We start from the raw sequence: 17,443 nt of genomic DNA, 5'->3' as shown, positions 1-17,443 counted from the left end.
GCACTTCACATTATTTTTGAATAGGCTTTACATATGATAGGCTAGCGTCACACGGCTCTCTCCTAGAATCTTATTTTTCGTTTTGCTTCCCCTTGTTTATATCATTCTTCTCAGTCATTTACCAAGTCTCGATTACGTTCAGACGTGAAGGAGCTGTGAATGGAGAGGAACCCCCTAAGGTATGAGGTCAGCCAGTACAAAATGCTATTCTACGTCTGCTTATCAGCGACTTTAAAATGGTCAGGCCTCCTATCTTTGTAGTCTTTTCTCTGCCAGCCTAGTGGAGCTGGTGGTGAGCTGTTCATCATTCATCACCGTGCATTGTATAAGATCATATCGAAGTTGGAAATCATCGACATTAATAACGGTAATTGTTCCATTTTTGCTTGTTATGTTACTTGGGTTATATCGTGGGCTAGACAATGTTTTGATGTTTTTTCTAATTGTAACATTTTACAAAGGTCGTCAAATGTATTAGTCGTCGGAGGTACATCATCTTTCATGGCACAATACATACTAAAGACGTGGCTTCTTATACATTTTTGCTAGCAAGTGTGGAAACATCATGGAAATTTTTTATCTGGAGTTAAACCAAATTATGGAAGTGTATCCTCAAATCCGTTTTCTTTCTTTTCCATTTTCTATAGTCACCCTTTCCCAAAATATTACATTATCTTACCCTCATGATATGAGCAATTCTTTCACCAGGGAAAATCATTAGTCACTTTTAATGAGAAATCGTTGGAACTATTGTTCATTACAATTGGGTTATCGTGGATAATAGAAAAGTAATACATGGTTTACATCAGTCCCCAGCAGATCTCAAGAATCTGTGTTACCGGGCTCCGCCTGCTAGACCTTGCATTGTAAGGCTTTATCCATCTCGTCATAGACATTTTCACACTAAAGGACTCTATATTCCCCTGTTACTGTAAGTATCGCATTCTTGAGCTGCAAGAACCTATAAGAAGGGTCCTGGGCAACACCAGCAGTAACCCATTCATAGAAACTGACCTGAGTATCAATAAACATCTCAGTCATCTATATAACCTACATCTCCTTTAGGTTTTTCAGGTCTTCTTCTTGAAGAATACTAAATCCCTCACAATACAATTATGGAAAATAGTACCCCAAAATACGCATAAAGGAAATACCAAGGCTATAGCGTCCATGAATCATAATGTAGCACAAGTGTCTGGGGTGAAGGTGATCAAGGAAGCATTTCGGAAAGTGGAAAGTAGTCGAGACAAATTAATGGTAGCAGACTGAAAGGGGTTGGTTTTAGAGACGTTGCAAGGTCTTTTAAAACAACGCTCGACCTCATGTCACGTCTATTATGCCCCCGGGGTGTACGATCAGAAGGTGAAAGCCATTATTTTGTATATAGTTCAAGCCTTATTGCATGGCCGAGGAGACTCATACAGCGGGGTTTGCTGTTCCGAACTCTGGCAGGAAGGTCTGTGGATGTCGCGGGGTCTCCCAAGGTTAGCAGCCTCCTTGCCCGCTGATCCACACGGGAACGGAAGCTGCACGTCCGGCGTTACGTATGCAGAAGTTACAGCAATATGTGTGCCAGGAGAACTAGTGGGAGAATTAGAAGGAATTGGAGAATTTCGCCTGTATCCGTAGAGGTAAAAGCATGGCGGATCAAGCCTAGACAAGTTTTATGTTGCTCCGAGGAGCAACGTGCTAATTGAACTGCAGGTCTCAAGTCTTTTATAAGTTTGCTGATGTATACTTAAATTTTCATAATTTCATCGTACAGTTTTTGTGTATGAATAATGTATTTGTACTGCCGGTCCAGTGCACTTAAAATCATTATTTGAGATAGGCGAACACACTTCCCGTTGATTATCATTATCTGTCTTTTGCTTCCAGTTCCCATACACATTTTAGCATAATTTCTACAACATACATACAAAAGCAATATTCTACTATGCTAGACCCAGACAATTGACTCCCATGACCCTGAGTTGGTTCCAAAGCGAATTAAGTTTACTGTGCCCAATACCAGAAGCATTGTATAGGAAATTATTAGAGACTTTTCCGTCAAGTTAGGTACTTCCTTAATGGACACAGGGGAACAAATATATATTCATTATGTGATGTTCACCAGCTGAGCGCTCTACTGCTGATTAGCTTACGGCTGTAAAAGATCCTTGTTTTTTTTTATATATATAACTTCAAAATAAATAACTGTCGTATTTAAACAGAATTATTAGAAAAAAGTGTTGTCTAAATGTCTAGCATGTTTTCCTGGGAAGGGACCCTACGGATAAACTATTAACAAATTGTAGTAACTTACATTTATCTTAGAAATATTCATTCTATTTTGAAAAATGCTAGATATCAATATCGTAAGGAAAATATATCTTATTTCAGTTTTTCACAGTACTTATTACTTTATAATCATGGACACTAGAAGTATGATTTTGTTGTTGTAACGCCGAGCGGCGCAGGAAGCTGCCCAGGTTAATTTCTTTGTGTAAGAAAACACCATTGTGAGTATAGACCAAGTTCTGTTGTGTAGAACATAACTTGTGCACTTACTGGTTCCCCAGAGGGAGTAAAGGAACGAGTCATAAAGGAATGGTATGGCTGGTGCGGGTTTAGGGTTTCACATTACCAATGCAGAGTGCTCTTTATTGTGATGCTTTCATGGACAACGAGAGAATACTATGGAAAGTTGATGAATATGTGTCGGAATTCGTCAATGTCTTCTTATCGAAGATTGTGGTGAAGGTGTAGATAAGTAATGGATGAAATGTATTGGGTTTGCTAGACTTGCTCGTACCGTGGTAGCAATGGATTTATAGGCTCTTGTTAAATCCTCAAGACATCGTGCACCCCGTCTCCATAGTGTACAGAAATACTATTTTCAATAAACTTTTGCAGGACTGACGAAATGCCAGTTTAGGGAAACGTTAGAAATAAGATGGAGGAAAAGTATATAAGATGACTCCTTATACTTGGTAGGCATGACAAGACTCTTCACCCCCTACTGACATTTTCGTCCCCCTTCCATTTACCGACACATTGGCCACAACCAACCGGCATTTTGGGTCCTACCAACTGACACTTCGGTGCTCCCCTAAAGCACTATTACGTCAAATGTACCACACCTTCATGGGCTACACTTATTGAGTGTGTGACAAATCACCAAGTAAGTTTTTGATCATCGCCTCTTCATTACGCAGCTATATTAGGAAGGCCAGGTGGAGATTGATATTGAGCGAGACAATTTTTGTAAGTGCAGTTTTATTTTTGTGTGTTGGTATTTTCATGCGTGTTGATTATTGAAGCTGAATGAACCATAGAACAAGCTTTAAGTCATTATCTTGTCATTACTCAGTTATAATAATGACAAGGTTGGGTCAAGATCAAGATTAACCAAGACAATCTTTTATTTTTTTGAGTGTCTAACTGTATCATTATAATGATAATGAATGAGTAATTACTATTGATGTATTGGTATCAGTAAAATTTTGACCAACATTGCGAGTACTTTATGCAGTTAATGAAAATAAAGAATAATGGGAAATTTTACTCTTTTGTGATAGGCTGCATTTGTTTTATTATGCTTAAAATAATATGATCTAATTTCATCTCTGTACCATTGAAATATCTACGTTGCTGTGAATGAGCTGCCACTGTATGTCGGTGAATAAGCTGGAGACATGTTTCACTCATACATTATTGATATCTTTGAAGGAGTTCTGAGAGGCAAAATAGATGAACACAGATTGGAAAGTGAATAGGACAACATGGTTTCAGAGCAGAAAGATCCTGTCTCTCTCAGTTACCTCGTGGTGTCTTTTGGGGTTCTTCACCCTCATAGCCCAGGCTGCTGTAATGGGTCATTCATCAACCAAGTTGTTGGAAGCCATGACCCTCATGCCCATTTAGCCCCCACATCCTAGTTGTTTCTGCTGGTAGATTACATGGTTTTGAAGATTCTTGGGCCCCAGATGTTTAAGGTGTTCTCTCTTTTTGTGCATATGGCACCTTTGGATTTCACATGTAGTATTTTATAAAGAATTCCATGCCTGTCATGCTATTACGATGTTATTTCTGAATGTAGGTTGGGTACCATACCATCAAGGGTTTCCAGGTGCCCATGATGATGATATACCTCTCCCAGCTGGGCAACAGAACAGCATGCTTTGTTTGAACTCCTCCAGTATGGGGAAAATGGAAGATATTTAAAACAATACAGGATACCAGACACAGACAGACACTGTCATAAACCAGATGAATGTTGTGGAAGACCTCATGAGTAATAATGATTAATGACTTAACCCTCAGTGAACAAAACAGTGGTTGCCTTATGCCAAAGGATGGTTAGGTTGGATCCTGCAGAGCTTTAAGAAAGGGAAAGAAAGAACCAATGGTGATACTTCTGAAGGTACTGATTCTTTCACATTGAATATTGTAGTGTTCTAACATCTCCCTACATGGTGGGTGAAATTGCAAAATTAGAAATTGTTCGTAGGTCTCTCATAGTCCATATTGATTTGGTAAAGGAACTGAATTACTGGGAATGGCTGAAATCTCAGAGACTTTACTCCTTTGAGCATGGATTGGAAAGGTATATAATCATCTATACCTAAAAAATCCCAATTTACATTCTAAAAATAACATCCTGCAGGCTCAATAGGCATGGAAGACTTCATAAAATACTACTACTTAAAACCAAAGGTGCAATGTGCATAAAAAAAAGAGAGAAAGTCTTAGATATCAGGGGCCTTAGACTCTTCACCACTGTGCCTCTTATTATTAGAAACAGAAAGGACAAACAGTAGAGAAGTTTAAGAGTGCACTGGATAAGTACCTCTAAAGTGTACCAGACCATCCAGGCTGTTGGGGCTATGTAGGCATACGAACTACAGCTCCTAAGAGCTGGGTTGACCAGTGATCCAATCCAACAGCCTGGGCCCAGCACAGGCCGCAGGGATGAAGATCTCAAAGACTTCACCAATTGATTTCACTGCAAATGTATTAGGCAGTGAGTCTCTTGACATGTGACTGTGTATGAGCTGCCAACACGTCTGGGATTAAGCCACTAGTGTGTTTCACAAATGAGCTGCCATCATGTCAGGGAGTAAGCCACTGACATTTAGGAGAGTGAGTAACTATTATATACCAGGAAAGACAGTATGGGGTAGAATTTTTTTTTAGAAAAATAAAATCAAAATGGATGGAAATGAATGATTGTGAAGAGGAAGAAACCATCAGTGTACATGTATATTGTTAATTAGGTACAGTTGACTGAATAACTTGAAATAAGATTATGATCTGTGAAAGTAATGATAATACATAGGAATCGGTAAAAAAATCATGTATTTGACGTGTAGCTATTGACTTTAATTTAAAATAAAAAAAGAAAATTCCTGTATCACCTATATTTCTGACAAAGGTTTCTCAGATGTTTTTATATCATTTAAAGATTCCTCATTTCTAAATTTTACACAGCAAAACTTCCTTGATTCTCTATAACTTAGAACCTAGAACCTGTGATAGCTATTGTAACTGTACCACAGTGGCTTGATCCATGAACATATCTGTTTCAGGACTACGTTTTTATGTTAAGTGTATTAGATTTGTCTTCTTCCATTTGCAGGTCAGTGTAAACTCACAATGGCGGAGGGAATGCTGTCTTTATCGTGGAATAACCACAGTTCTACATTTTGCCACATGCTGTCCACACTACGGGAAATGGTATGTCAGTTGATGTGGGTTTAAGAGTTTTATGAGGAAATAAAGTAGATTGCAGGTCATCGTGTGAAATATTCTGAATTGTGATTTGTATGTGATGTTGTAGACTTAAGTGAATGATCGTTTTCTTTGGTTTACCATTATGGATTAATGTTGTATAACATTCATTCAGAACTGCTGTATTTGTTGTCCACCATTCTCGCTATAATACAAGTTAGTGTTAGCATTACTATGAAGTCTTGTTAGTAACAGTACAGTGTATCTGTTTACCTTGTCATGTAAGTTGGGTGTGTATATCAGTATCCGGTCTTTCTTCCTCTCTTGACGAGAAAGATTCATGTGGAGTTTTCTTCATGCATTCCTTTCCCCTTTGCTCACTAAACTTAATGTATTACATACATAGATGTTTCCACCAGCTTCCACTTCATTCTGTTCATCCTTCCTATCTGCCTCCTTGCTCTCAGTCTGATGCCTCTCTTATGTATCATCTCACTTGGCCAGCTCCTCTTGATCAGCATCCTATAACTTGTATTAACCCTGTTATTGTTAAATTTTCTCTTGCAAAACAGAGTAGACTGATCTGTCTTACAGCAAACTATACCTTACCAACAGGCTTGTCGTCATACGTATTATATCCTTCCTCAGCCTTTATATTTCAGGCTAGAGAGATAAAGGTATTTTCCTGTGATGGGTGAAATTCGCATATTTTGGAATATTACAAAATTTTGAACTATCATATAGCCACAGTTATCTAAGAACAGAGTATTATAAACATTTCATCAAATAGCATTATTTGTCATATCTCTTATTCTGGATCAAGATATGATATAGTTAATGCATTTCTGCCAGTTCTCTCTTCATTGCATTTCATTTTTCTGTTAATCCTCTCTTATCTCATAAGTGTTCAACCGCTTGATCTGGTTCCTTATGGCTCTGCCTGTTTCAGGTTTATGAGTAATCCTTTTTGTGATTGCTCACTAACTTGTACAAAGATTTTATCTCTTTAAATGGCTTTACATTAAGTGGGTCCAGAGTTAATATTAACCCTGAATGATATGGATGCAGGGGCTGTAGGAGGGATACAACATTCACTGAGTCATTACACAGAACATGGAAATTTATCTTATCTTTGTGTGAAAAAGAGTAAAGGATACTTTGTTGACAATTGATGGCTGAAAGTGGGTGGCATAATGATTGGATGGAATTGCAAGACCATTTGGATCTTGCTGAAAAGATTTCTGCTATTGACTAGGTATTATTTGGCTGGACCATAACCAGAAAGGGAGAGACCAGCAACTTATATGGAAGGTCTCCATAACATTCCACAAGGACATCCTCACATGCTTTATGGAGAATTTGTCAGTTCAGAAGACTGTATAATGTGATCTTGATTCTCAACATGGACTTGCAACATGTCTGTGACCTTCAGGAGCTTTGTGTGGAAACATCACACAAGCAACTTGCAGCAAGCCAGAATCACTTGTACCTCAAAGATCTAGGAGCACAAATAACCTTTCTACCCACTGGGCTTATTATAATTCTTTTAGAAAACTTTACTGATGTGTCAGTGACATTACAACATTAATAACATTTGTTACAATTAAGAAATATGTTTTTTATGTGTGTATTTTGGAGTAGGGTTTAGAGGTCTCATATACTTGAATTTTGACAGTAGAAGTTGTGAGTCAGGATTACATTACTGGCTCAAGAACCTAACTTTATGGGATTCTGGCATATTTCACAGGCTTATTTATAGAAGGGTTGATTTTTTCTTATGGTAGACCAATATTTCTGAGAAATAAATAGTGTAGGTTGCTTTACTTTTCAGACTTTGCCTCATCTTGTGGCTCATGCTCAATTTGTTATATCTTTCAGGAGAGATACACTGATGTAACCGTGGCATGTGATGGAAAATTCTATCCAGCACACAAGTTGGTGTTGTCAACGTGTAGTGATTACTTTCTTAAGATGTTTGAGAGGACACCATGTAAACATCCTATCATTGTTGTCAAAGATGTGGAGTGTAGAGACATCGAGGCACTTCTGAGTTACATGTATGCAGGAGTTGTGAGTGTGGCACAGAATGATCTAGCACAGCTGATCAAGGCTGCTGAGTTATTACAGATAAAGGGATTGGCTGTGCCTGATGAACCACCATCCCACAGCAAAAAGACATTGCATATGCGAAGTTCATCTGATGATAGGAGCAGTCCCCATGCAAAGCGACAAAGACGAGACCATAATAGGAGTCCCTCTCAGAATGAAACACAAACTTTCCATTCCAATGCTCCCTCTCCTCGTTCCTCCCCGTTTAGAAGAGGCAGTGAACATCCACAGGAACATACTGGTACAAATAGACACCATAATAAAACAGACCAAAAAGAGGACCAAAAATTAGAAAGAAGAGGAGAAAGGATTGAAGCAGATCAGCCAGATCAACAGATCAGTAAAGAAATGGAGCAGGGAATGGAACGCATACCAATTTCAAAAGAATCACCTGAGGCACAAGTTGAGGTATGTATTGCATTTTTGTTTTGTGAAAGATTTTGTAATGTTACCATTGTGGATTTCTTTTAAAGACTATAAGAGCTTGAGTTCATGACTTATGTTGGTTAGAATGAAAGTAGACAATGAGGTGGGTAGTAGTGCTTAGGAGCTGACAAAAATAGAGCAAATGGTACTGTTGCTTCATCTTGGACTACCTGTGAAGAACCTGTCCGTAGGTTTTTGGTATTAAAATGTTAAACCCTGATTGTGATAAACTTCTCTAAATTCATTCTAGGGAAACCAGTTGCTTCTCGACTCACCCATGATTGCCTTCTAGAGTTTAGGCAGTTTTTCTGTATTTATTTTTTGATAGTATAATTCTTTATTGTCTTCTTTTAAAAACTAATTTTCCTGACACCTTTAGGCTCCAGAATGAGAATGAGTGATTTTCATGGTGTGTCCAGACTCAAAGCTCATCTTCTCTTTGATAACAACCTCATTTGGGTTAAGATAAACCCAAAATCCTAGATACCTGGCTTAGAGTGGAACTGTTGAATGTAGAAATTGTCTTTTTATCAGCTTCTGAAATACATACCCAAGAAAGCTTTGTGCTTTATGCTCAATTTATTCTAGAAAAACTTTTGGGCTGAAGCCGAGTTTTTTAAGGGGAAGATTGTTTGATATCTCTGGAACCTTGAAATTTCCTTTGGCGAGACATATCACAATGTGGAATTAGGAACCTTCCTTAGAAACCTTTAGTTAAAAGAAAAGGGGTCTTGGCACTTGTTTTCTACCATCAGAATTCTGATGGATGCATCTAATTTTTTTTTCTTTCCAGGTTTTGGATGAACCGCTTGTTAAAGAAGAAATAGAACCTGAAAGTGAAGGTGAAGTACCAGAAGCAGGGTTTGACTACGGATCACTAGTCTCTGACCTTGGTGTTGAAGATGATGGAGAAACCAAAGATCACCCAAACTTGCCATTGTCTTCCACTTATCGTCATGCATCTGAGGACCAGCCATTTAACTCTCAAGCAGGGCCTTCAGGACTACAAGGGGTAAGGCTATACAGTGCCTGTATTTTTATGCTGTCTGTTAATGAATAGTAAAGTGAATGATTGTGCTGAATTTTTACTTAACTTTGTGCTTATACTTTGAAATCTTGGTGCATGTTTCCACTCATACATAAATGCATGATTCATGAATACTTTCTGACAATTATGAATATATATCCAGTTCAATACATTGTGGCAAAAGTAATTGTTTCTTAAGTATTCATGCCACATACTTCACCTGCACATACAAGCAGTACCTCTGTAAATACCTTCCATTCCTTATCTACTTTCCTACTTTACTTTCATCTTATGCCATTCTTTACCCAACTTTCTTTTTATCTAAGCAAACAAATCTCTTTTTCCAAGCTCATCCACTTTCACCGCCTTACCACTTGTATCATTTCCTCTTTTCTGATGGCCACTACAAACTTTCACTCTCACTTTCACCAAGAAGTGATTAGACATCCCATCACTTGCCCATCTCTGCGCGTTCACCTTCAGTGGTCAATCCCTTGCATGGCTAGTGATTAATGCATGATCCATTGATGCCCACTTTCCATAAACCCTACAACATCCACTCAGTTTTTTCTTTCATTTTTACCTTTCCTAAACATATGAAGTTTTTTGTCCTTTCAGATATGTAGTGTAATAGATGAATGCATATACTAAACCTTAGATACGCACATAAAAGTAAACTTAGCCATAGATAAAAAGAGAAAGTAGGATTATTAGCCTTAGGTAAATGCACAGAAGTAGACTTATCATTATTTAGCTTTGTGAAGAATTAGAAGACTAATACTTCTGAACGTTAATGTGTTGCTGGAGTGTTAATGTCACTGAGAGGCAAACTGTAAATGGTAGTAAAAATCCTTCCAACATACTGCATCCTTGTGTATTCAAGCCCAACTGATCTACCTCAGCCTTATGAGCTTAGATCTTGCATGTTCCTGACATGTTCAGTATTGATTTCTCTTTTAGTTTGTTGGTTATATTATGTAATAGAATATAGGACAATAGTCCAATAAGTTTTAAATCATGTTGATTTTGTTTCTTTTTCATTCTTATAAGCAGTTAACCCTTTCCAGTTGGCTCTTGACCTAATGATTACAATTGTCCTTTTTTGTTAGTTTGTCTTGATTTCATCATGTTCATATACACTAATAGTAATTAAAATATGCTTTCTCAGTGGTCTAGCATGAGTGAAGGAGGTGAAACTTCAAGTCAGGGCTACTGTGGTGACTTGAACCAGGAGCTGTCTCTTTCGGGTCACCCAGGGCCACAACCTCAGCAAGCACACCACCTGGTGAGTGTTAATCCTCCCTCAGTACCAAAGAGGTTGTCACCATTTGAGTAAAGAGTCCCTGAATTTACATAACAGGTTGATTCATTGCCTATGATAATCCACATGTTGTGTGAACAGAACCAAAGATGTAGGCTTTGCATTCTTTTCAAGTGCTACAGTGGATTTATGAATAGAGAACTATCTCGAAAAATTTTTCTTAATTCTGTTTTAGGGGCGACAATATTGTATAGATACTTGATATTTCCTCATACCATGAGGAGGGAGGGACTTTTTATTTTTGTAAAAGATTGAAGTATAAATTATATTGTAATTTTATGGGATGGTGGATTACATAAGGAAAGATGAGGAAAATGAAAATCATTTTTCTTCTCTGCAGTCTGTCTTGTGAACATGAGAGATTCTCAAGAATATCTCTTGGAAAATGAGTTTGAAAATATCAGTGATCAAGCACGAACCTTCCTTGTCCTTTGATAACCACTCATCCATGGTTGTCACCGTTCATTCATTTCAGGCATTGACTGTCACCTAGAGGATGTTATGGACCCACTCACATTTTCAACCTCTCACTAGTTCACAATTCTTAGTGACTTGAACATTGAGAGGATGATTGCCATCAAACTGGCTTTTTCCATTCTGTGGATCAATATCCTTTTCTTTTACATTTATTTGATTTAGTAAGAGAGTGGTTTACTTGTTTATGCTTTGGTCATTGTTTTACAATGCAGTTGGTCACAATGTAGTGCAATGAGATGCATTAATTTTTGTATATCATGAGCGCCGTGATTACTCTCATCTTCATAATTTATTGAATACTGAGCAAGCCCAGCTGGCCTTGCTATACTACCAAGCTGTACCATACAACCTACTGCCCATAGATGATATGAATTCACTCAGCTAAATCATTAAACAGCTGGCATCATTATTAATTAATAGGAAAATGAATCTGAGTACCAGTGTACAGGATATGATATCAGTATTATACATGAAAAGTGAAGGATCTTGAAAAAGATATGGATACCTGAGGAAAAATACAAGTTTCTATATGTTCCCATGGTTTTATGTTGCACCCTCTACTTCATTGTGAATTATGATACTGACTACAAAATCTAGTAGTATTTGAATTATGAATAACTGTATTTACATCAAAATTTCATGAAGGATAAGGCTCATATATCAAGTCTGAAAACTGATACCTGTTGCAAATATTGAATCTCACTTTACTCAAATGCTGTCTACATCTGGAAGGTTTTGGCCTTAGGCTAAAACCTCCCAGATGTAGTCAGCTGGTTGATAGAAGTATATATGATAATTCCATTTTTGGCTTCAGTTTTTTATCTCTTACGACAAACACATGATTTTGATGGCATCAGCAGCTTAAAGTTTACGGTTTTTGAATGCCTGTACACCTGTTGCAGATGCTATAGGGTTATTAGCCATTGTTTTTATATTCACTGGGAATTGTAAAGTTGTAAAGTGTAACTGTGCAAAAAAGTGTTAAAAACAATTATCCTAATGCAAACACACTGTTAGACCCATAATGCATCAGTATTCTGGGAGAATTGAGAAAAGTTTTGGACAGATGGGTCTGTCGTATGATAGAAGGTTCATCCACCAGCAACGCAGTTGACACTAATGAAAGCCAGTCATACGCAAGAAAGTCAACATTGAAACATAATTCTTTATATGTGTTCATTTTTGAAAACCCTAAAAACATAAATTCAACATGTGATAATCCTGAGAGTTAAGAAATTTGTGTCATTGATTCAACCAGGGCTTTATGCTCTAGCATATGATGTAAGAAAGGCCTTATCCTCCTGCAGAAACCTTTTGTTGAAGGAGATTAAGGAAAGGGGTATTTACCACCTTCATCAGATGGTTTCTCAGTTTATAAGGTGTTACTCTACTCTTTGTGACTTTAGAAATAGATTTCTTTGTGCCTTCAAATTACTATTGAAGGTACATACATTTATGTTTTTGCAGCTGGAATTCCTTATGGTCTCAATACTGTAGTTGGGCCTTCTCGTGCTATCAGTACTGCAGCTGGACCTTCTTGTGGTATCAGTTCTGTAGCTGGACCATCACATGGTATCAGTGCTGTGGCTGGACCTTCTCATGGTATCAGTACAGTAGCTTGACCTTCTCATGGTATCAGTACTGTAGCTTGACCTTCTCGTGGTATCATTACTGTGGCTGGATCTTCTCTTGGTATCAATACTGCACTACAGAAACCCTTGGGTATATACCCATGCTTTTAGGACAGACTGCAGTGGAGAAAAGTGTTGCTTTGGAAAAGATGTAAAATAACTTTTTATTGTACAGCAGTGTCCTGCAAGTATTTTTATCTTGGTTTTCTTGCCACTGTGCTGCCTTTCCCTTCTTCTTCTTCAGAAAACTTTTTATGTTTACACACTGTGGCCACTTTTTGTGTTAATGCCCACACTCTGGGAATTGTGTGCAGCTGGAAGTGAGTGGTTTGATCATGTTCCCATTCTGGGAGTGACTGGTAGGCCAAGTATGGGCTTGAAATGAGTGAGCCTCCACAACCATGGATGAGTGGTTAGTAATAGGTGAAGAGGGCTAGTACTATAAGTACCAAGGTGTGGAAGGTTGTTACCCTGATTTTCTTAAGAGGTATCCTGAAGAATCTCTTATGCTTGTGGGACTCTGCCTTAGAGAGAAAAGTATTTCAAGTTTCAAAAAGCTGCCCTCTTATTTTCGGTAAGGATTTTTAGAGAAAACATGAGACTAACAAGGGAGTTAGTAAAGTATATACCTTTTCCACTCTTTAAAACGAGATAGTAAAGTGTACAGGTTTTTCACTCTTTAAAACAAGTTAGTAAAGTGTACAGCTTTTTCACTTTAAAACACGTACACTACCTCATTTAGCAAAGCCCAATCAACAGCTTGAATTCCTTTGTCCAGACATTAGATGAAAAAGACTTGATGCAAAGATCTGTTTCAGGGAAGTTTATGTCCAAAAGGCAACTGTTTTCTGATCAGATATCAGTTTTGTGGTTCTTATGCTTCTTCTATGTATTTGGAAGCTTTCTTTGAATGTTGTGATAGATTCCAAAACTTGTCTTGTGCAACTACTTTCATATCGTATCCAGATCAGTATTGTGGAGTACTGCTTTTATACTTAGAGGAACAGCTCCCTTTCTCATCTTCAGCTATATCAGTGTGACTTCCAAGACCAGTACTCGAATGGGGGATTCTTCTATATGTATTTTTAACATTGGATTTCTTTGGTTACCCAAACATAGCATGACTTTGGGAATGAAAGTGAAAAATCGTTATAGTGTCTGACCATTTTGCAATGTTGCTAAGAGAAAAGGCTGAATTGATTTTCTCACATGACTTAGTAGACTTAGTAACCTTATCTTGTCTAAGAGGAGGTCTGTTAACCCATTTACTTTTAAGTTAGGCTTAGGTCACCTTTCCATCCTTTTGAGTCTTTTTTTTTTGAAGAAATTGATTTAACCTTACAGTTTCAAAGATATTCATATAACAAAAGAAACTTTTTAAGAAATATATTTCATCCTCTATTTTCATTCTAATGATGTTTAGAAGTTTAATATGCATCAGCACAATGCATTGAAAAGGGCAGGAGTGAGGCCTGAATGTCAGTTGAGTTGCCATTGTGCATGTTTATTTATAATTAAAACCACTGAAAAATCAGTCAATGATTGTTTTTGTTTTTCTTATATTTTTTTATAATCGTTGTGATTCATTGATAATAATTTTTGTAATAGCAGATATTACCAGTTGCAACAGTCTTTTGTCAAGGTCAGGTGGGCAACGGCAACAATTTCTCCACTTTAACAAGAGATGCACTCTGCCTGTTGGTGTCACTCTCCACATGATCCAAAGACTGATCGAATGATTCAGGATCATGTCCTTGGCCCTCTATATCTTGCTGAAAGCCACTCAGTTTCCTTCTTGAAAGTCCCACTAGATGCAGTCTTTGGCATGTCTTGAGGTTGACTGACTGTGGGGAGACATTGCCATGCACTTCCTCCTTGGCAAACACCCAGGCTGGATGAGCAGTCATTAAATAAAGGCACAAATCTTGATGCATAAGTTTATGACTAGAGGAGCTTGGCTTGTGTAATTATCCACCTTGAGGCATTCAGAGATTAATATGGGAGAACTTAAGGAAATAACCAAAATCACAGGATTGGTCAGTTTTCCATGCATGTTCCAATTTGGTTGAGTGTGTTGATGAAATGTTGATCTTGAATGGAACCAATTGCTGTAGAGTAGGATTACAGTGTTTGATGTCTGTGGTTTCAGGAGACATGCAGTCCACTTCAAGTAGGGTGTTTCTGTTACATGGAACAGTAGCCAGATTTCTTAGTTGATATATCTGTTTTGAGACCCTTTTACTTGAGTTTGTGGATATTCTTGCACTTTTTTTTTCTTTCCTTTTTTCCCTTGTTTTTTATTCACCATGGTGATCAGATCTTTTTAATGGGGGCATGGGGACTCGTTGCCTCTTAGCCCATTGTTTCCATTTCTCTTTCAGAGGTGCAAACAATTTGATTCAGGTTCAGTATTTTCAGTCAAATGGTAGTGCTTATTGCATATTGTGTCTTTATTGTTAGATCCTCATGTCAGGATTTTTTTTGTTTCCCTACAAGCAGTGGTGGTTTCTCTGGTGCTGCTATTAGGATTGCTACACCTCCTTGGAGTTCTGATGGTTTGATATAAATGTTTTTGATGTTCAAGGTATTACTTAATTAAGGGATGTGATATTTCAAATTCTTGTGTTTATAGTTTTCTTTATAATTATCATATGACCTTAGACTCCTTTAAGTGCATTGGGATTTTACATACGTTTAACTCTTTTTGTGCTGTTGGTGTTGTTCAGTGCTTACAGAGCAAGGTGCTGTTAGTGGCAATCTAAGAATTTGATATACTTTTAGAAGTTGAATGCCAAGCACATTGTAGGTTATTTTTGCTGACCATAAATGGCAACCCAAACAAAGGGAAGAGTCACTGCAGTTGCCTTGAGACCCCAGTAACCTGCTAATGATGGACAGTTGCACACCCTCTTGTGGGACTCAGTATAAGTGATACCCACCACCTTTTCTATGCTGCCCAAGCAGTCCACCAACACACCCCTGTTGCCTGTACTTAAGATTGGCCAGTTTAATAAATAATGTTTATCCTGACTAGGATGCATAACTTTTGACTTATAACAAGTTCCAATGGCCTTGATAGTTCTTGTTCACCTAATTATGAATTTTGCTTTTACAAAGAATTATGTATGAAAGATGGCTAATCTGAAAAAAAAAATTCATTTCTATGACTGACATTACGGTAGTCTTTCAGCAACATCTTATAGCAGGGAAAGAATAAATGAAGGAAAAAATGATAAAGTATTTATGGTCAGCCACCTTCAGAAAGGCATGGACTACCTCAGGTGAATCAGATCTTGTTCTATTCACTCATAATGATAAACTAATTGCAAAGGGTGTGGAAGAAAATTAGGGGTGCTAGATTTAAAGAGATGCTGAGCAGGTCATGTGCATTTCTCCAGAAACATCCAGGACTTCACTGTTGATGATTTCCTATCCCTAAATCATGCAGTCACACTTCATCAGTATTTATAGCTAAGCCAGCAAGTATCACATGCCACAAGACATAAAAGAAATATAACCCAAACTTTTCCCCATAAGTTACTCACCATAAAATAAAGAATCTACCTCAGATAGAACTTGTCACCATCAATAGAAGAGAGAGAACAAGTCCAAACTGTGAGTGACAACATCACCAACATGATCTCTAAAAATGAAACTACAGAGGGGCACTCATTCCTTAAAACCGTGAACCACAAGACGCACTCGCATTCAACACTGATGCATGTTAAAGAAGGCCCTTGAGCCATTTCAGTGACATTCCTTCTCCCAAAGGACACACAAATATACTCAGAGACAATGTCCACTAGACAGCCAAAAACCAACCTTACCCTGAAACAGAAGAGCCATAAGACCTGAACAAAATCCATCCAGTAACAACTGCCCACCCATCCATCAGTCACAGTAATACAAACAATGCGTTTAAAACTCTACTGAACAGATCTCCAAGACAGGCCCTGACAGTATATCAAACTTTCACATTAAGCAGTTTGGCCCAGATACAATCCAGGCACTTACAGACTTCTTCAACCACTCCTGGCTATACAACAAAACCCTTAACATCTGGAAATTTTGACATAATACCAAGCCTAAAATTCTCCAAACAGCCTTACACCCTCTTCTCCCACTGCTCAGTTTCACTTCTGTCTTCTGTATCCAAACTCTGAAAAACTGATCCACTGCTGAAAGAAGCAAAACATTCCTCTCTCACTTACACATTATAGCTTCAGACCCAACTATTCCACCACCATTATATATATATACACAGACCTTACACAACACTTCATAGAAGGTTTCAACCATTCACAACCCTCCTGCATAGTACTAGTGGCAGTAGTCATTAACAAAGCATTTGAAAGTGACTCCCAACACATTTTCAATCACTTCTTGACACTACCTTTCTCACTATTGACAAAGTGATTGGCCATTTTCGTAGCCAGCCACCATCCCACTCACGATGGCTTCAAATCTAAACCCCTTGAACTTAACAATGGAGGGAGTACCCTAAGGAGCAGTTCATTCTCCATCCTTATTCATTCTTTTCCTACATGACCTACCATTTCCTCCAGTAAACTGCAACATAAAGGCTCTCTCATATGCAGACATCCTCACAATCACAGCACAACACCCTGACACTTGAGTAGTAACAACAGACATTACACATTTGCAACAGTGGCTCCTTCAGAACAGAATGTCTGCATCTCAACAGGAGTCATCATTCGCAAATCCAGTTTACCACACCAT

General features: G+C 37.9%; 1 protein-coding gene across 12 annotated transcripts in view; it reads left to right on the top strand.

Annotated features, from left to right (window-relative positions):
* Positions 1 to 2,421: 2,421 nt before the first annotated feature.
* LOC139747116 (uncharacterized) overlaps positions 2,422 to 17,443 on the top strand; it is a 120,009-nt gene continuing 104,987 nt past the window's right edge. For 11 of the 12 annotated variants that reach the window (XM_071659013.1, XM_071659009.1, XM_071659011.1 and 8 more), the window contains exons 1-5: positions 2,422 to 2,501; positions 5,621 to 5,718; positions 7,591 to 8,229; positions 9,041 to 9,259; positions 10,443 to 10,559. In XM_071659013.1, coding sequence (XP_071515114.1) covers positions 5,638 to 5,718; positions 7,591 to 8,229; positions 9,041 to 9,259; positions 10,443 to 10,559 — 1,056 coding nt within the window. In that variant the 5' untranslated portion in view covers positions 2,422 to 2,501; positions 5,621 to 5,637. Of the gene's footprint in view, positions 2,502 to 2,559; positions 3,164 to 5,620; positions 5,719 to 7,590; positions 8,230 to 9,040; positions 9,260 to 10,442; positions 10,560 to 17,443 lie in introns of those variants that run through there. The other variant, XM_071659006.1, reaches the window with a different exon arrangement.

The sequence above is a fragment of the Panulirus ornatus genome, chromosome 67 (assembly GCF_036320965.1).
Source record: "Panulirus ornatus isolate Po-2019 chromosome 67, ASM3632096v1, whole genome shotgun sequence".
In the NCBI taxonomy this organism is placed as follows: Eukaryota; Metazoa; Arthropoda; class Malacostraca; order Decapoda; family Palinuridae; genus Panulirus; species Panulirus ornatus.
The sequence above is the reverse complement of the archived record's forward strand: the minus strand, read 5'-3'. Positions and strand labels throughout refer to the sequence as shown.